This window comes from Malaya genurostris, chromosome 3 (genome assembly GCF_030247185.1).
Source record: "Malaya genurostris strain Urasoe2022 chromosome 3, Malgen_1.1, whole genome shotgun sequence".
NCBI lineage: Eukaryota > Metazoa > Arthropoda > Insecta > Diptera > Culicidae > Malaya > Malaya genurostris.
The window spans coordinates 275,121,645-275,143,597 of record NC_080572.1 but is presented as its reverse complement, the minus strand read 5'-3'; the positions used below and the strand labels follow the sequence as shown (position 1 = coordinate 275,143,597).

The window sequence follows — 21,953 nt, the reverse complement described above, 5'->3', positions numbered from 1 at the left end:
ATTCTATGTGTGGGGTTGGGAATTGAACCCAGGTAGACTGCGTGAAATATTAGTTTTAGAAGATTTACAATAGCAAAGACATAAATTTGTCTATACCCATACAGACCCACCCTTCAACCAGTGAAAAGCTATGTTCGTCGGATAAGTCAATTTGAAAATGGGTTCCGTTTCTATCACTCGCCGGTCGGTAGCATTTTGGTTAACTCATTCAGTTGTTTCCACGAAAAACACACGAAAGTAGATAAGTAGGGGATTACAATGTGTTTCGTTGTTTTGCATCGCCCCAGTCACACTAGAAACTCTGTATCATTTCATTTTTATTACTTAAAAAAAACAACAACAATCCCACATGACCATATTTCAGCGGTGAAGCCGTTACTCACCATAAACGAGGTTACCGCCAGCTGGGACAATCCGTCCACGTACGGTCCCAGTACGTTATGCTCCCGCACCTTCAGCGACTGTTTGCTGGTTTTCGGGTCTAGCAGGTCATGCACTTTCTCGTTGTAGATCTCCATGTAGGACACCTCGACCTTGTAGGTCAGTTCGTCGGTCTGTTTGGCCGCAATGGAGGCAAACAGTTCGTCACACAGCCGCGGGATGATTCCCTTGCTCTCCTGGCTGCCCATCATCGTGTAGGACTTGCCGGATCCGGTCTGACCGTAGGCGAAGATGCATGCGTTGTAGCCCTGGAATGCATTGTCCAGGATGTCCCGGCCCATGTTGTCGAAGACCACCTGCTGGGAGGCGAAATGTTCGGCCTCCGGATCGGTCGAGTAGAAGCAGTGATCGAATGCGAACAGTTTTGGCGGTTTTCTGAAAAAAAAACATACAAGAGAAAAATGTGTTAAAAAATGGATAAATCAACTGAGCCGTATGCATTTTCGAAAGGGAACGAAAGTAGAAAGAAGGTGAAATGTTCGCAGCTCGAAAAGTTGGGCAACATTCGTAAATATTTCTGCGTTTGTTACGGTACTTGCATCAATTGCAGAAACGTAGTTATTATAAATGGGCCGGCCAGGTGGTGCAGCAGCGATTTTTTTTCTGTTTCATGCAGTTTCACTTGTTACTGAATTTTTAAATATAGCTATTAAATGCATTAGCCTTCGTATTGGAAATCGTCTCTGCTCTGACTTTGGGTTGTTCAGAGCTTTGCGGTTTCGTCGTGAGCCACACACTACTGGGCAGGACCGTTGATGGTTCTCTTGATGAACAATGATTTCATAACGCACACTTTGCAGTCGAACGACTGAAGCGGTGTTCAGAAGAAGAACGAACGAACGAACGAACACAAAACTAATAACTTGGAGTCGGCTTGTATTTGGAGGTCACTACAAACAACTACTACTACCGCAATAGAATGATGATTTTAACCTGTTGATTGTTCGAAGCCGCTTCTTGCTACGAGAAAACATAGGAGAGCATAGAGTTGTTTGTTTGTTTACTTGCACTTGTTTAGCACAGTACAGAGTTGCAGTTTTATTTGCTAAATTACGGCCACTTGCACAATTGATGGGCGTTTGCGAAAATTACACCCACCGGAAGTTGGTTTCCCATTGAGTTCTGTGTTGTTGGCCCGAGTGACACTCGGTTAGAAAACCAAAACGGTAGGCCAAACCGCGTCAGCTGTTTTTGAACCGTTCGAAGGGAAACTTACACTTTCGGGTTAACCGAATGGCACATGATTAATGCTGCAGTTTTCAAGGTTTACCGTACTAGGAGGGTTGTAGCTGACAGAATTGACATGCAACCAACGAAAAGCAGATTATGAAAGAATGGCAGTGGCAGAATTTGCTCTGAAACGAAAATTATTAAGCAAATTTTCATTTCTACTTGTGGTAAGTGACTTTTACTCAGAGACGGATTTTTTTCGCATATTTTCATTTCTGCTATTTCATTCTCAGTCTTTGTTTAGACTACTTTTCGTTTGATATCTAAATCTTTTTGAAAAAACGTATCGCGAGCGATTTAAACAATTCGGGAGTTGTGATTCAGACATCGAAGATCACACTTTCGGTGAAAACGAAAGAGTTTCCAAAAACGTCGAATTAGAACCTCGACCAAACCCTCTAAACCATTGTAAATGACTCAGTACGACGCCGTGTCAAAGTCATGGTAATGATTCAGAAGTAAAAAGATTGGACTCCGTTCGACTTGAGACTCGTTTCTTTACTTGTAAACAGCAGTTCCATAGACAAAAAATGAAATCCCATTACAATCATCTTGAACGCAGAAAGCCATAAAGTCTGGATAGTGGGCAAGCCTTCCGTCAACAGCAAAACTATTTACACCACAATTATGCTCCATAGTTGGTGATACATAAGGAGAAGACAAGTGAGACCCTTACAGGGTTTCCATGTCGAACGTAAATGATGCGTAAAAACTGTCACAATACTAGGAAATACACGAAAGAATCCTCCACCTTCATGAAAATTCTCGACACACAGTGAACAATCTGGAATTAGAAAAAAATTTGGATCGAATGACACGTTCCCCTAATTCCCCTAGGTTACCACTGAATTTCTAAATTGGTTGAGGGCGTGAAAAAATCGAAATTGATTTTTGCGGTTCTCTATAGAAAGGTAATAGAATTTCTGGGAAAATCAACTTTTGATCGAGGCTCCGGGGACCCCTAATGTTATATACAGGGTCCGGCACTCGAAGTGTAACCAATTAAAAAGGCCATAAATTCAGTTTGGAAAATTACTTTTACTTAATTCAAAGTACAAAATGTGTAAAAATAATACAAAATTCAGAATCAATTCACTTTTGCTCGATATGACCACCTTTTGCCTTGACTTGATGACTTGAGAGAGCGAAGGAGTTGCTTCGTTTGGCCGAATGTGACTTGCAGGTATTTTGGCCCACTCGCGGACAATAACTTTTTTCAGCGCCTCGAGACTGGTGTATCTTTTAGTTCAAACTTTGCTCTCCAAAATGGCCCAAAGAGAATAATCCATTGGATTCGCATCTGGTGAATTCGAGAGCCATTGTGTGGATGTGATGAAGTTCGGAACGTTGTTTTTCAGCCATTCTTGGTTCACTCGAGCTTTGTGAGACGGTGCCGAGTCCTGCTGAAACGTCCATGGTCTGCCACCGAAATGTTTGTCTGCCCACGGCTTCAAAGCAACCTCCAGAATACTTTCCCGATAATATGTCGCATTTACCTTGACGCCAGGCTCGATGAAAACGATTGGAGAGCGCCCATCGGCGGTTACAGCGACCCAAACCATTATCTGTTGCGGGTGCTGCCTCCTGGTGGCCAATCGATGACTCAAATTCTCGTATGAACTATCGGTCAAGTAAACCCTATCGTTTTGAGAGTTTACGAATTGCTCAATTGGAAAAATTTTCTCGTCAGAAAATACAATGTTCGGAAATTGACCGCTTTCGGCCAAACGAAGCAACTCCTTCGCTCTCTCAAGTCATCAAGTCCAGGCAAAAGGTGGTCATATCGAGCAAAAGTGAATTGATTCTGAATTTTGTATTATTTTTACACATTTTGTACTTTGAATTAAGTAAAAGTAATTTTCCAAACTGAATTTATGGCCTTTTTAATTGGTTACACTTCGAGTGCCGGACCCTGTAGTATTCGACTCAGCTCAGCGAGATCGGAAAATGTCTGTGTTTGTATTCGAGAGGGTCGGTTTTTGTACCCGGAACCCGACTTAAATCACAATCAGAAAAAAATATATTTTTCACGGGTTCGGGTCGGGTACGGGTGCCGATTTTTTCAGCTTCAACGGGTACGGGTCTGGTTCGGATGAAAAATTTGAGTTTTGTTTTCGGGTTTCGGAACTTATTTTGGGTTCGGGTAATGATTTTTGTTTTTTTATCGGGTACGGGTCGGGTTCGGGTTTAGAAGAAAAAATAATCTTAAGTTCCGGTCGGGTACAGGTCGGGTTCGGGTTTGAAAAAAAGCTTACCCGATCATCCCGAGTGCACACACGTCTTTCTAGGATTTTTTCTCCGCTCATTTTTCTCGGTGATCACCAAACTCATGCTCGATTGAAAGCTACTTTTAGGTTGTGGATTGAGCTCGAAGATCACTCTTGGGTTGTGAATCAAGTTCAAAGACCATTTCGCTGTCATTTTCGATTTCGTAAATATAATGACATAAGTGACGTAACCGACATTTTCATCTCCCCGCTCAATTTTCTTGAAAAAGGCCCAACCGCAGGCTTATGCTTGTTTAAAAGCAACACTTGTACTGTGAATCAAGTTCGAAGATCAAATGACTGTCACTTTTGGTTTCGGAGATATAATGATATAAGTGACGTAACCGACAGAACGCATTCTTTTCTCGTTCGTTCATTCAATTCTCGTTTGGAAGCTAGTATTGAATTTCCACGATTTCAGATACTCCCGGTTCCAAAGATATAATCGTTAAAGTGACGTAACCCACAAATCGCGTTTTTCTTGATATTCGCACATTTTTTCAAACTGATATTTTTTATTTCTTTCGCGTTTCGTCTTCGACTCATCAGTGCTGTTCACTTCATTTAAGTGACAACTTTTAGACTATTGCGCCAAATGTCTTGAACGTAAACGTGAACTGCTACAGCACTGATGAGTCGAAGACGAATCACTAACGAAATCGAAACTAAATATGTGCATTTCGCACAAACCAGTTACGTAACTAAAACAACAAAATGTGATATTTTTGGTTTCGAGAATGTTGTGGGATATGCGGCGTGAGTGCTGTAGCCCGCTCTTGCAAACGACCCAAATCAATCTGATTGAATCTGTGTCAAAAATCGGTCCAAATTCGTGTCCGTGATTATCCTAATTAAACAATTTCAATGATACTATTCGAGTGACGAGGAACGATCGCAGTGGGTATGTGCGTAGGACGTGAAAAATTTCCGCTCCCGTCAATTTTTTTTCCATCGACAAAAAAAATTCAAAGAAACAAATCTCTTAGAATAGGGATATTTCTAAGTTCTAAGTGTGGAATAAAAAAACATCAAATACCACGGGTCGAGATCATCCAAGAGGGAATACAAAACTCACTCAACGATAGCCTAACCGATTTTTACAAACTTAGGTTCGAATGAATGATTTCATACAATGTGATGAGTGTCAAAAAAAATTTCAAACAGTTTATAAAGCGCACCGATATGTATATGCACATGGTACGGAAGATAAAAAAAACAACACCGCCTCTACGAACGAAGAACGCTGTGTGGCATATACGCGACAAAGAAACCGAAAACCAACACCGAAGCTCGATTCATTAGATTGAAAACACAAGCGATTGTCAACCGTTTGAAGAATTCCGAATCACGGTATAGGCACGAATGTCTGTTACCGGTTTGTGATATTTGTTAAATACGGTACTGAGGTAGAGACAAATCATGGCCACCTTACGAGATGTGTGCCCGAAAGAAAGAAAAAAAAATTTTGAAAGATTTATTTTTACCGGTAGCACAGTAATATAGTACTGATAGTGATCGTAGTGATGTCAATAAAAACTGCAAATAATATTTACATACATGCTGTGACCAAAGATGATTAAAAATCCAATCACAAAACATGTTTTCTACAGCTGATTCGAAAATAATACCTTGTTTAGCTACAATTTTATGTACAAAAGCGACAGAAGTGCAGGATTTCGCTTGGATCGTTTGTTTTGGAATAATTGAAATAGAATATGAGAGGCAATCCAAACAACTGGAATTTAAAACAAAGACTTTATTAAAGACAATTCAGAATGCCATTCCTTTTTTTTTAATTTATTGTTGATGGGTATTGAGAATGGAACAAATTCCTTGAAAATAACCAGTAAATTCTCAGGACTAACAGCCAAGTCTTATTAGCTTATAGTCAAACAAACTACTCCTGACTAAACCGGTCGACCGTTGATTCAAATAAATGTCTTATTATTCTATTGAATGAAGGGTGAATTTTATCCGGAGATAATGAAAGATGAAAATGACTATCTTTTATATAATTGATGAAACAAAGAAGTGTTTAAATTTCGAAGCAGATGGTGCAATTTTTAAAATTTGTAGACCTAGCTATTTAATGGTCCCAAAAACTTACTGCAACTGCTATAAGCTTCCGATTTCGAAAATGTTAATGAGAAAGGCACCATTATTAAAAAAAAAGCATTCAAACGGAAAGGTTATGTTTCGTTATTACTGGCTCCTGAGTTAACAGCTGCTACCGAGACGAACACAACTGTAAGCTGCAGGTAGATAACCTGTGCTATTCGCAAAGGCTGCTGCAAAGCCAACATTCGGGGTGTTTCCTGTCTGAAAAGCAGGCAACGCCATCCCGTTCATACGCACAGAGGTGCAGAGACACAAAGTTGAAGGGCCCCATAAGGATAATCTTTGCGATAAAGATCATTAATTCAATATTACTGAACACCTTAAAACCCTCATAACGGCAATCCTTCCAATAACTAAAACCTCAGCTCATTTGATGGATAATTTATTATCCGCCGCAAATGATGCAATCACTGTCCTACAGTGGAATTATCGGAGCATCATGCCACAACTTGATTCATTTAAAGTTCTATTGCATAGTCCAAAATGTGAAACAAAATGCTTGCAAGACTTTAAAACTTTTGCAAGTTTTTAAAACGAGGAAGAGAACTACCCAGAATTTTGAAAATTTTTTGGTTTTAGAATCCAAGCATAAAAGTATACTTCGGGCTAAGAAATGTAGCTATTGGAGACATTGGGCCGTATGAATAAAACGTAGCATGCTTGAATTTCGGTAGTAACAGCTACATGTGGATCACGTTCCTGTCAAAAGCAGAGACTTTACTACACAACAACGTTCGAACATGTCGTATTTACTACAATTCTTCGGTAGGTAGCTTCAGAGGTTGCTACTCGTGTGTTTGCTGATAAAGTGAAGTAGAAAAATTAAAACCAAACCAAACATGTTTTACTCTGTGGACTATGTTCTTGAGAAGATACTACAAGCAAGAGACTTTACTACATTTAATTCATACGGCCCATTTTGTCGACGGTTTGTCAAGAGAACCCTCAATAAGCACTCTTTGGGACACGGCCTGACGAATGTGGGATCGTAACGTGGGCAATGAGAGTGAGGAATACTGGAACCGATAGATATTTGACTTTGCTAGGAAAGTTTGCCCAGATTCTGTTCCTACGCAGAGCATTATTTGGGAGTCTCCTCCAAATTATGGTTCCATTGATAGTCCCTGTTCAATGATGAAATGTTCTTTAGCACTCTTGTCTTGTAACAATAATGCTCCTGGGCTGGACAGAATTAAATTCTACTTGGTGGAGAATCTGCCCGACCTCGCAAAAAAAAACGTTTGTTGGAATTGTTCAACAAGTTTCTTGAGCAAAATATTATTTCACCTGACTAAAGGCAAGTGAAAGTTATCGCCATTCAAAAGTTGGCAAAACCAGCTTTCAATTATAACTCATATAGACCCATTGCAATGGAAATTGCTCAAAAAAATTATTCCTCGACGTCTCGGCACTTGGGTCGAGACGAACGGTTTGTTATCAGATACTCAGTTTGGCTTTGCTCGCTTTGTTTGACATAACTCTCGCTCCCAAGAGTGTCAGTTTTATAATGATTGCTTAGCTTCCAAAAACAAATAGTTCTCCATTAAATGACCGGACCTTAAATACATCTCAGTAAAAATTAAAATTCTGATCATTAAACACCCGAAGAAGAACTGACTCTGACTGACTGACCGAGTAAAAACAAGTTAAACAAAATTTCCAGCACAGTCAAGTCAGCGCCAGACCTGTCACTCTCATCTGTTGTTGAATGGCTCCGAGCGTTAATCGAAAGGAACAACTGCTGTCACTATCATACTATTACCGGACTCCGACAAGTCTTCTGCCCCCTAACTTAGTACAGTCACAAACAGGCCATAAACTGTAACAAATATTTATTGCGTAGCCGTAAGTTCGGTCCACTGCACTTTTTCGATTGCATAACCGTTGAATTATGTATTCTAATTTTAAACGAATTATGAATTATCAACAGACTGTGCAGTGCAGGCCATCGGTGGTGCTGCTTCAAATTGCCAAATTTCGCTGAGTATTCAAATATTTGCAATATCAATTAGCCACCGCCCGCTAGACGTGGTATGCTAATTCATAGCAGCGCTTCCTTCTGTTACCAATTTATGAACGTAATATGGAGCTCGATTCACTTAACCCGCAATCTGTTCTTCAATATTTGTAACGAAAACATTCTTAAGTATTTAATTTGATTCATGCCATCAGAATTAACTGAATGCATAGTAAAGCTCCGAGTAGAAAGATTTACGGGTTCTAATCCCGTCCCTCTGGTAATTTTTCCGCAAATTTTCCCTTCTACGAATGCATTTAACTCACTATATTCTTTCTGTCTGTTTTTTTTCTTGTTAGGTACAGATGATAGTTAGCATGAGGATAAATAAACCGCATGAAAAAACAGTTCAACTTCTATTGCCAATTTAAGGAAAAAACACTCGAGAGAAATGACCCAAGATATAGAATGAGTATAAAAATTGGCATTAAAAAATTCCCATGAGCACAAAAAATTATTCTAGCTCCATAACAGTACTCTGAAAGCTTATCTGTTGCGAATTGATCAGCATTTCGATTTTTAACTGCACTCAAGCCACAAATAAACATGATCATTGAAAGGCCGCATATTTTGCGTATAATCTGGATTTAAGTGGTCTCACGAGCGTTCCAAATGTCAATTAGAGATCATGCATCCTGTCATAATGTAGCATTAGCACAGACTAACAGACAGGACACTCAAATTAGATTCTTCAATCATTTTAACGGTCATTTCGAATATTCCTTTATTTGGGACAGTACTCACATGTGTCATGATGGCGCCACGTTACCCTATCAAAAACATCCTGTCTGTCATCTATACTGTGTTTATTTTTTCATTTACCAACAGAGTTGCCATTCATGCAGAATTACCTGTAATGTATTGATTTGTATACCTCCATGCGAATTTCATGCAGGATACAAATTTAATACATATTGCCAAAACTATATACAGAATTATGCCTACTTCTCATCCTCCAACGCAATACGCAAATCGAACCCGTTTTGTTACAATATTTACTTGCTTCTGGTCTGCCGCCTCTTCATTTCGGGTAAAAACTACCAACACAATAAAAAATAGTCTAGATGAACAACGTTGAGTCAAATAAATGGTTACCTTCCAACATCGCGGAAAAGTTAAATATAAACGTGATCCAAAAATTTATTGTGACGATTCATTTTCAAAAATTTTGATGAAATCAGGCAACCCTGCAATCAGCTGATCGGTGTTGACAAACGAGAGGAAACCAACTAGTAAAAAGACTTTTACGTAACACAAGGGGTGTACCGATAGTAAATAGTTCGCGCAGTACAATATAGGTGGAACTAGTGCATCACGGAAAATTATTTTTATAAGAATTTACTCATACTGTCATGTCTGTTAGTCTGTGGCATTAGTCCGTGTGGATCCTACTAAAAAATTGAATTGGCAATACGTTTAACATTAATCGGTGTGCCACGAACGCTTCAGGTAGGCAAGGATCAACCATCGAACAATCGGACAGGGTCGAAATGTTGAACGGTAAAACATTAATACGTTTTTCGTGCTCACGTACTCAGACAGCGGGACGTGATGCACTCCGGGAGCTGCAATTCGTTACGGGACGGTTGATCCGGTTGGTGTCGAATGATCGATACGGTAGAAGTGAGAAAATGAATGAAAACTCAGGCACGTCAGGCTGCAGTTTTCAACGCATGCCCGGCGGCCTGGTGGTGATATTTCTGTCGTGACATGGGATTCTAGGCGATAAAAATGGGTACAACTTTCAACGCTTCCCTCAACCGCAAGCGACTCCCGTGGCTGCTGGCCTTGACCAAAATAACAATTATTTAGTAGAATTGGCAAGTCAATCACTTTCATGTGAAAATAGAAACCGGAAGGTACAGCGAATAGGGTCAGACCCGGTACCACCGGCCTGACAATATGATCGGTCTATTTCCCTTATCTATGCTAGAGTGCCCGGAAACGTGGTAACGTTACTGTTTGAAATAGTCCTGCTTAGGAGAGAGAGAGAGAGAGAAAAGCCCCCATGCAATTGTTAGGTAATAGAAGTACAATCGGACAGAAAACCGATAAAACGGTGGCACCGAACCAACGGATAGCACGGATTTCCGATGCCATCCAGTCTGGCCGAGGCTGCCAATTCGCCTGGGCTGACTAGACTACTGCAGCAGCACTGGTTTTGCTTCGATAGGCTCATAAAGTCACTCATGTAACTCTACTTCTGAGAGGTTATATCGATTCGATCCGTTTTTTTTTTGCGTTCGCTTTCAGTTAGTCTATCGTCATCATCATTATCATTTCTGATGAACGACACTACTAAGCTGAGGTTATTTTTTTCTCATTGTAGGATTGCTCAACCTAACCAACCTAACTAACCTTTTGTGTAACGGAATTGGGATGTTGATAGTAAAACGTGATCGAAATGAAATGTTTTCCAAACCGGACAGTATTTATAAAAGGATCATATTTCTACGCATTTATTGGTCATACGTAAGACGGCGAAAAAATCGTACCAAATCGTACCGACCGGTGATTCCAAAAAAAATGAATGTTCGGTTCAATGAATTCGTTTTAACGATTGAAAGCAGTGCAAGCCGCGAAAACAGAAATAAATCCGTGTGTATGTGTGTGTGTTTGTAAGTTTTGTTTTACTTTCTGCTATTCCAAACTGATAGCAGCAGGTCAACCGTCAGCCTGAATTTCACCGGAATGGAAACATCATACCGTCCATCCAGTCGGTTATGTGTACCATCCGGACGGACGGTGGTGGCCACAAGGTGGTGTTACGGAACCGGAGGAGGGATCCGGATCGCACATGCGGAACGGGGTTAGTTCGGATGAGAAACGTAAACATATATATATGTACATATCTAGGTTCCACGTTGAAGCTCCGTTAGAGTTTCGGCGAATGGTCGAAAGGGGGAGATTTCGGGGAAGAAATCGGTCTACAAACAAAGTGTAAGGTGTGCCGAACTGTTATCAGTCACATAGCGCGACCCACATATAGCCACGCCGCTGGGAATCATTATTGTACGACGGCCAAACGGTGCACCGAGATAGATATGCTGCAATGGATATTTTCGTGTTTTCGTTTTCGTTTTTGTTTTTTTCGAACGAGGAACAAAACGACCAGCACCTCGCTCTGCAAACGAGGTGGAGAAATATATAATAGCTGGAAACAGTGGAACGACTCCGGAATCCGAACTACGATTTTTATCGCTGTCACTAAATTCTGAAGTGAAGACTATTATTCATGGACTCTGGAATCGTACGAGCAGCATGATTCACTCCTTGTCTTCCAATGCATCGGTCGTAAGGTAGGAAACGACAACAAAATCGGTTGGGCATTTTGGTCTTCTCATATAGAAAGGCTATGCAATCACTGTGAAAACCATTTCCACTCAGTTCATCGAGTACGCAAAATGACTGAGTGTTTATGTATGTACGATTTTTTCGGAGGTGATCGAACCTATTTTTTTCGGGAGTAATATGGCAAAATGAGCAAAAAAATGGAAAAACTACATTCAATTTTCTCAGAGACCGCTCGACCGATTTTCACAAGCTTAGGATCAAATGAAAGGTCTTACAATCCCACAGGACCTAATCGAATTTTATCCAGATACGACTTCCGCTTGATGATAACCAAATCATGGTCCGGAAATGCGTTACTCGAGGAACGTATTTCTTTTAAAACTCGTAACTCCAGTTTTCTGCCCGGATATCACTTTGAACCCCATGCCTCAAGTGATGTGATGGATTCTATTAAGCAATACCATTAGATAAAGCAAAAAGCAGACATTGAGAAGTAAGAACTACTGAAAATGTTTACTTGGTCCTGAGGTATATTTATTTCATAATTTTGTTGTTTTACCCAACGGCCGACAGAGAATTGACAACATAAGAGACTAACCACGGCTACATTTTTTATGAATATTTCTGAATGTATTTCCACATATTTGATGTAACTAACGAAAGTCAGAACCACTTTGATTAATTTGGTGCATAGATATCAGGTGTACAACTTTGCTTCCGCCGTTTTTTCCAAAATTAAAAGCTTTATTGCGAAAAAGTGCTTACAGATATATTATTCAAAGTATTGTCCGTCGCTAGTGACAACTTTCTCCCTTCTTTCCGGCAATTTTCTGATCCCGCTCGAAAAAGGAGTCTTCTTTTGACGCTATCCATGAAGCAATCCATTTTTCCAACTCTTCGAAGAATTGAAAATGTTGATCTGCCAGGCCGTGTGCCATCGAACGGAATAGGTGGAAGTCAGAAGGGGCGACATCTGGGGAATACGGCGGGTGGGGCAAGACTTCCCATTTCAGCGTTTCCAGGTACTATTTGATCACTTTTGCGAAGTGAGGCCGAGCATTGTCGTGTTGGAGGATGACTTTGTCATGTCGCTCTTGATATTGTAGCCGCATTTTTTTAGCGCTCGACTAAGGCACATCAGTTGCGTTCGGTAGCGATCTCCGGTGATGGTTTCACCCGGTTTTAAGAGCTCGTAGTAAATCACACCGAGCTGATCACACCAAATACAAATCATAACCTTGGCGCCGTGAATATTCCTTTTTGCCTTCGACGAAGTAGCATGGCCGTGATTTCCCATGATTTTCTGCGTTTAGGATTATCGTATCGAACCCACTTTTTATCATCGGTTACGATTCGATGTAAAAACCCATTACGATTTTGTCTTTGAAGCAGTTGCTCACATACAAATAGACAGCGCTAGATGTCCCTCGGTTTCAACTCGTACGGCATTCAGTTTCCTTCTTTCTGAATCATGCCCAGGGCCTTTAGACGTTTTGAAATGGCTTGCTGACTCACTCCCAACGATTCGGCAAGCTCTTCTTGGGTTTGGCACATCAAGCATTGCTTCTAGTTGTTCATCTTTGAAGTTTTTTTCTCTTCCACCACCATGTTTGTCTTCGACATCGAAATCACCATTTTTCGAACGTTGAAACCACTCCCGACACGTTCTTTTACTCAGAGCAGCATCACCGTAAGTTTCTGAAAGCATTCGATGCGCTTCTGTTGCATTTTTTTTCGAATTGTAACAGAAAAGTAAAACTTCTCGCAAATGGCGAGAATTGGGCACATAAACAGACATTTTCGAGCGTGAATAATACAACTGTCACTGAAACGACGATGACAATTCGTTAGGCACTGTACACACTCACTTTAAGGGCATTATCATCTATGTATTTTGACCAGCCTCAGCCGGTACAGCCACCTATCGGAAAACGGCGGAAGCAAAGTTGTACACCTGATATAACAACACAAGCTGTATTAATCCACCTAAATATTTTATATAAGACGGTTTTGCAAACGACGTTTAGAAAATATAAAAGGAAAAATCAATCCGCGGTATTTGCAAGAATTCGATATAGAGTTTTTTTAAGAGATTTGGTTCACACGTGTTATTTTATGCAATTCAACACACAAAATCAAAACTGGAACAATGAACGCAAGTAAACAAGTTATTCCAGGCGTCGTCATTAGTAAAAAAAAACATAATATTTTAATTGTTATTGATTCATATTAGAAGAAATCGTCATGCTTTTCAACGTTTTGCTTTTCAAATTATGAGACATTTGGTAAAATCGCACGTTTATGACACCATTCCATTTAATTCACATTTGAAAACATAACGCTTGAATTTTGTTGCATAGATTAGCATCGTAGCAGACATACACCTGAAGTTATACCCAAAAACGTCAAGTACGTCACGCTTCAATTTCAGCGAAATCAGTCTAAATGGATTATGATCTTTTAACCATGGTGTATTATCATAACATTTCCCCCAAATCATGACACGTTTTTCTCATTTCTAGAATCGAAATTTTGCCCATTGATTTTGATTATACCGGATCTCAGCTCCCGGTTCCGGAAGTACTGGAAAAATTGATAGCGTAATCCATCCGGACATACCTTCGATTTCGACACATGAAGTTTTGTATAAGTCAGATTTTTTTCAATTTAACAGTAGGATCTTTAGTAGATCCTAGTAAAATTTTCAATAGGTCTACTTTTTTTCCCTTTATGGGCTACTCTGGCCGAAGGTGTAGGTCATAAGGATCCACACTTTCCATACCGGACTAACTAGGCTATGGTGCCCAAATGAACACTAGTAACGAAGGAGGAAATGCGTCAGCATGTAACCCAAGCGACAGATTCCTTTACGGTAACCATACGAGTATCTTCTATTGCAAATTCGCCAGAGAATTTGTCACTGGAGCAGAAAATGTGCTTCACCCGATAACCAGTCACTTCTGTATGTTTAATGTCTTCGTTGATGAGACTTCGGAGAATTTCGTATTGTATCCGCTTCGGTCTTGGCCCTGCTTTCCTATATGGACTTTTATGTCTAAAGTAGGACATACGATTATTTCTTCAATTATTTAGAAATTATATGATTGGTCTACTAACACTAAACTTTCTAATCTGCCCTGATTGTTTCTATTTTTATCGATTTTTTTTAAATTTTTTTGCAAGCCCATAGTGGGATATGAATGATGATTGATGAGTGAGTGTAGCATTAGTGAAGAACTGAGTAAAAGTAACGAATGTCAGAGAAAGTAGCAAGCATTCTGCGATGCAATCTAAGAGAGAGCTACATTTAACATGCATTCAAACTACTAGGTGTGCAGATTTTGGACGACGTTGTCCACGCTGTTTGCCGAGCCAGAGGTAACAAAGAGGACCTGATTCCATTTCCTTTTCTGAACCAAAGGACAGAAATTTTGAGTTAATACAGATTGCAATCTATGCACACACAATACAACGATACAGACAGACGCGGAACAGACAGAACTCGGTTTTTCGGAGGAAACATCGCGACCAGGAAGACCAAGATCGCAAAGCGATGGAACAGCTGTTCCGCGCAAATGACACACGGAAATTCTATGAGAAGGTGAGCCGCTTACGTAGAGGCCACACGCCGAAGGCCGAAAAGTGCTGAGACACCAGTGATATCCTTCTCACGAAAGAATTTGCAGTGATCAACAGGTGGAAGCAGTACTACGACTAGCATCTGAATGGCGAAGTGCAAGATACAGAGAACGACACAGGAATGCTCAGGGGTGCACACTCAGCAAACACAATTTGCCAGCACATGATCTGTTGGAACTAAAGTGAGGAGATCGGTAAGCTGAGGAACAACAAAGTCCCCGGACAACGACCAATTTTTAGGCGATCTGGTCAAACATGGAGGAGAGGCACTGGCTAGAGCGCTGCACTGAATCATTTCTTAGATTTGGGAGTTGAAGTCTCCTACAACACAGGGAACGTGAATTAGGAATCCGGCGAAAAGGTATCCCAGATCATTTGTTTTTTCGACTATTTGGGACAATGAACGATTATCTCGCTTCTGACCACAGATAGAACCAGAATGTTTTCAGTAAATTTTTAGTTCTTGTGTAGACTTATAATTTACGATCATTTGATGCAGAATTAGTCCTGTGACTAAAAATTATGAAGATTTAGTTAGACGGTTTCTTTAGAAAAGTGTATTAAAGTTCCAAGATCTATTAGATGATTGATAAAATACTTATCTAGCGTTAGTGAGCATATGCAGTTCTAAGCATTTATAACTAGGAATGAGAATTGTTTTGAAGAGTGTTTTCGACACAGTTTGATGACTACTTAGGAATATACGAATTAAATATATATTTTCTTGGTGGCTCCTCTAAGCCACTATTATTAAGAATTAGCTCTAGGTTCTGAAATCTGAGACATTCAATGTTCGAACTTCGTAAACAATGAATTTTTCCATACTGTTGGATATAAAGTTATGGATATTCTTAGAACGGGTTTGGCGAGTATATTATTCTCGCCATCCAGGTCCCCGATTTCAGGATGCACTGAAAATAATGGTCTAAAAATTTTGGAGTGAACTTCGCGACGTCGTATGATTACAAATATCGAAACTTTTTTTTTAAACTAAACGCAAAAATTGTTACAGGATCGGATACTTAACGTATCTAGAAGGAAATAAATGACGTCAAATATATTTCTCATATCAAATTCTGAAATAAGCTCCTTCTACGGCAGACGATCAGCCAGATGGGAATGCCAAAGCCACTATTCAGATTGATCTGCTTCAGACAAACGTGGTACCGATGATCGCCAATTTATATAATGCCTCCCAGACGTGTGGTTTGATACGAATATTCTCGTGGTTAAAAAGAAGGAGCATTATTTGCGTAAAAGTTTAAAAAATGTTGAAAAAAATCGTTTCTTCGCGGTTATGGTTGCGGTCAACTGCAGGATGTCAAAGCATTTTTGTAAAAGGCAACATTGAAGGAATATTTTTTCCATTGAAACTTAACTTTGTATTTTTGTGTTGCCATTTGAAATTTGCTCAATTTCAATGGATTCACTAAGTTGTTGATTTTTTTGAGTTTCACAAAACTTTTGCCTTTAAACAGCAAAATGATAACATAATGTGATATTAATTGCAAATTTGATGAGTCGATATCATATTAGGATTTAAATCTGATGTTGCTATCATAATCAGATTTAAATTTGTTCTCATTTTGATGTTAGACTTTACTCGGGTACTCTCCCAAATCCTTTGCCGTCGTCTATCACCAAAAGTTGAGGAATTCGTAGAGTGAGTGATGTGCTACGTCCGAGTGCCTGGGAGATCTTCCGAAGGTCCGTACATTTTTTTGGCTTCGCTGATGATGTTGATATTATAAAACGTAACCTTGGGAAGATGATTGAAACATACATCGGACTGAATGCTCAAGCTAGGCGTATCGGACTGGCTATAATTGCGTCGGCTACCTGCTGATGGGAATCTACCTACTTTCGTTTCATATAAAAGTAACAGCATTCTTTCAATATCCTTAAAACCTGATACACTGATAAAGACGTTTATTATACATGTTTAAAGTGTTGTGAGCAGAGCTTAAAATTGTCACGCATTCTCAATGAAAGAAACCATTCCAGCAGTCTCATTTTCAATGTTTTACTGTCTCATTCCTAAATAACCGACACCAGAACAAACGAAGAGAGACGAAGCCTTTTCGTTTCTCATTGAAAAAATGAGAGAGCATAATTGCCAACGTCTTCAGGTAGAAACAGCAGGATTTCAATTCTCATTCTTTCATCGATGTATTAAAAATCTGGGACGCTTGGCTATAAAAAGTGAGTAAAATATGGCAAATCGAAGTAAGTACATCCCAGAATTTCTTTGGAAACCAAAACTACTACAACTACTACTGGTAAGTGCTAATATAAAATGTCCAAGCTTAAGTGATTTTATGCTGTGAACGTATAACATCAGATCAGAGACAAAACAAGATAATCGCGTAACGTTGAAAATTCGCATAAAAAAACGCGTAACTTTGGAAATCTAACTTCTCCAAACCTAGAATCCAGTATACTGTTATTATAGTACCGATATATTGTTTAGGTTCTATTTTGGAAAATTGAAGTTCAGCTTGCCTGACGAAAACATCACATGAACGTGAGAAACAAACATTTCAAAATGGGAATAATTTCTTCACAGTGTAGCTTTTAGGGGGAGTGAGTCGTTTCGCCGAAAGCCACCTCTTGCATACAAACCTGTAACCGCCTCGTTTGCCCGGTCTACTCAAAGCTAGGTTTTCGAACGAGCGGTAGCGAGGTCGGACAACACATGTACCATAACGATGTGGCATAGCCGCATTAGATATTTCATTTGTCTTTATTTTAAATCAATTCGAATTACGATTTCAGGATTCGGCGAAATGATTCTTTCGGCGAAATGACTCTTTCGGCGAAATGACTCTTTCGGCGAAATGACCCATTCGGCGAAATGTCATTCGGCGAAATAACCCTTTCGGCCAAATGGCTTTCGGTGAAATGGCTTTCGGCGAAATGACCCTGATCCCTTTTAGTTATTAAGCATCGAGGAAGAAATTGCTCTCATTGTACCTTAGAATATAATGGATTGGAGAAAAGTAATCACTTTATGAAACAAAACTCAACCGAATTTCTGAAATGAAAGTTTGACAACGATGTTTTTATTTCTCGTGTTAATCCAGCTAATTCTACTCCAAGAACAGCTCATTGCAAATTTTCTCAACAAAATCATTATGAGATTTAAATTGAAAATTAAGTTAGTTATTTATCACAATACAGACGGTTATATTTCTCACTTTTTAGTCTTTATTTTGCTGTTTTGTTGATGATAAAGAAAATAAAATAGCGAATGTTTTATTTTGATAACAAACCTCTTATGTTCAACAGCATAAGCAAAGCTATTTTCGGTTTTTCTGTTTTCACATTTGCATATTGTGTTCTATAGTAACTATCCCTGCATTATTACAGCTGAAATTTTCGCCTTTTGTGGTTTTATATCAGCTCTACAGTAGCATGCAAAACTTATTAGTTTTTAGGGGGCGAGTAGGGTCTAACACTTTTGAACAATCATATTTTGCCTTTCTCATATAGAAAGGTTATGCAATCATTTGAAAAACCGACTAGTGAAAATTGGCCCGGAGGGCCAAGTGTCATATACCATTCGACTCAGTTCATCGAGCTGAGCAATGTCTGTGTGTGTGTGTGTGTGTGTGTGTGTGTGTGTGTGTGTGTGTGTGTGTGTGTGTGTGTGTGTGTGTGTGTGTGTGTGTGTGTGTGTATGTATGTATGTGTGTGTGTGTGTGTATGTGTCAAATAATCTCACTAGGTTTTCTCGGAGATGGCTGAACCGATTTTGACAAACTAGGATTTTTCATATCTTATAGTAAACCATATCAAGACTATTGTGTCAAATTTTTCAAGCCTATCGGAACAAAACTATGGAAGTTATGGGCCTTTATCTTTTCTTATCTCATACTGCGAAGAGGCAAGAGCTCGGCGCACAGCCCCAAGAGTTCTGTTTCGATTGACTTGTAAATTTGACAAAACATTCTTAAAATGACGTAACACACATGTGCACACAATCTAGCCTGAAATTTTCAGCATACCTTGGCGTTAGTTTCTTTGCCGTGCACGTGACTTACTGCACCAGTTCAAAATAAGAGGGAATTACTCAGCTCTGGTCGTCGGCTCAGCTCTGTGATTTGTTATTCTCTCTGGCACGTTTGGCTCTCTGAGAACTTATAGGCATACTTGCATACAATCCAAGGATGTCACGCTTAAATCTATATTTTTCAGGGGAAAATGGGAAATCTGTATCGAAGGATTAAAAATCGGAATTGAAAATTTATACATGAAAATAATAAGAAATTGAGGCACAACGATATGAAAATGTAATTGGAACCCGAATCCTTGTTTGTCTTTGTTTTAATGCAATATCGTTATTGCATTGTATAAAAAAATACAAACGAATATCCACTCCTCAATCTCGTTTCTACTTGCAATGAACTGTTACATCAGGTATCATGCGACACATGAAAATGTTCATGATATAAATCATTTAGCTCATGAAATCATGAATAATAGGCTTGATTTTATGAGAGGACATGTTTCGTGATTTCATGATTTCATGTCTAGTGTAATAACACCTTGATCATAAACGGATATACACTGAGATCTTTTTTTATGCGGTTTTCTATGCGACTTTTTTATGCGAATTTTCAGAGTTTTGCGATTTTTTTTTATGCGAAGTTTCAGAGTTATGCGGTTTTTTATGCGAATTTTCAGAGTTATGCGTTTTTTTTAATGCGGTACGTAAACTCGCATAAAAAAAGACTTCAGTGTATTACTTTCGGATTCATCAGCTCGCATTGTATGAAACACAAATAATCTATACACTATTGAAACATTGAATTTAACGGTAGGTTGGTATCATCGACTCATTAAATTCCTAGAAATCGGTCTGAGTTCTATTTCGTTACTTTTTGGCTGGAGCTTTCAAAACCGATTCCCCGGTAAACCATCAGCAAGAGACCAATGTGATGAATTTAATCACACTCGATTACACTCTTTAATTAATAGTTCCGGAATTGAATATCCAGATCCGCATAGACTTCCATAGCGACTACAGGACTGAAAAATTCCAGATGTATGAGAATTTGACGTAAATGTTAATTTCGTCACCAAATTATCATAATCTGAAAATCATCATCATCATCATAATCATTTTACATATTTTCCAATGTTTTCTAATCTAAGGCATTTAAAAATCTGTACTTCCGACTGCCGAAGATGGAACCGGACGAGTAGTGTGAAAAGGCGGCATCCAATAAAGTCTGAAGTTTGTGGACCTAAGTTTCGAACCCGTACAAATTGGAATACGCTGAACTAATTTCTATAAGGTTTATTTTTTATCTATACTGTTGTTTATGCGGATTATCGAAATTGTTTTCGTTAGATGTTTTAGAAATGCGTGAATCGTTACGTTATGCGTTAGAGAATTAAAAACAAATGAGCTCAAAAGTTGAATACAGACTGCTGGGGATAAGTTTTATATGGATACAGCTCAAAATGATATCCCGAAACGGATTCACTGTTCGATATGAGAGTGTTGATTTGGCAAGCGATTTCCAAAAAAATACGCTTTCGTTACAAAGTAGTCTATAAACTCGAAACACACGGAAGAAGTTGAAACAAGTTAACAAGTCATAAAAACGCATTTTGCCTTTTATCAGAGCCCCTTTAGTAAAATTAAAGTTCTGCTTAGATAATACCACTAATCGGCCGTCGAGAGGCTTTTCAATATCGTGATACTGCGACAGTTGAGAGGAGTTTATCCAATAGAACCACAACCCACGCAATTGACCCTAGTTTCGCCAGGTCGATAAATGTAAGGCATTTGTTAAGCAAAACCTGACTCCATTCTGCCAACAGCAGATGCATTAGAATGAAGGTTTACTTAACTATTAATAAAATTTTAAATGCTAATCATTCACTTTTATAACTGACCATGAACCATATATCAGTGGAACATAAAATTTTATTTGTCGTTCTGGTTATCGGATAACAATTCCCAGCAGTACGAAAACCAACGAATTGCCTGGTACCTGTGTGTTCAGAATACAAACAGCTATTTTTAGACAAAGCCACGCACATCCATTCGGAACGGTAACAAACAACAATGATTGGGTTTATTCGTACGTCTTGTCCAACCATAAGCAAACCAAACCAAACCCACCCTTCGGAGGCTTCGCGGTGCGTCGTTACGTACTAGTAAATTCGTGACGCAACCCGGAACGCGCAGCGCCAGTCATGGCAAGAATAATCGAAGGTCGAACACTAAACACCGGAAGGCAAGTTAACAAGTTACGGTTTGCTGCTCCTTTGTAACATAAATATTCTTCTAGATATCGAATGTATATAAGTCATAAAAGCTCCTAACACAATTCATTGCTCAGAACAGTCTTTACCATGGACTAATCGTAGTAGAGAGAGACAGAGGTTTTGTCAGTAGTATTTTGCATTTGTTATATATTTCAAACATTCACGTAGAACTACTACGTGAATGTTATATATTTCAAACATTAAACAATTGTTTACGGAGCTTTTGAAAATAAATAAAAAAAATTAATTCATACTCAATTCTGACCATACCACCTTGAGGCTTGTTAAGTCGACAAAAGATCTATTATTGCTTCTTTTCCTATAAGGACTTCGTTTGTAGTGCCTCAAACAAAATAGAATCCCACGATAATTTTTGCTTTGATCTAGTTTCGATTCCTTTTCCGTCACTTTTCAAGTCAATCGATAAAACAGAGGCGCGTAGCCACGTTCGGGACGGCAGAAACAAGGTACAATATTGCGTAGTGAACAATAGAACGATTACGAAATGAGCCTACTAAACAAACAAATACTACCGGCACTGCAAACATCACGACAGAGCACAATTCGACGTGAACATTTCATAAGGTCATATAAACCAATGAGAGTTTCTCTTTGTTTACTTTGTTAACTATGTCTCAGTGCGGAAAGATTCTTTTCAAAGAAAA

At 39.1% G+C, this 21,953-nt stretch overlaps 1 protein-coding gene across 4 annotated transcripts in view; it reads right to left on the bottom strand.

Moving 5' to 3' along the window:
- Positions 1-21,953, bottom strand: part of LOC131439024 (kinesin-like protein KIF13B) — an 85,828-nt gene that overhangs the window by 45,797 nt on the left and 18,078 nt on the right. For all 4 annotated transcript variants that reach the window (XM_058609508.1, XM_058609506.1, XM_058609505.1 and 1 more), the window contains one exon: positions 384-816. In XM_058609508.1, the coding sequence (XP_058465491.1) occupies positions 384-816 (433 nt within the window). The remainder of the gene's footprint in view (positions 1-383; positions 817-21,953) is intronic.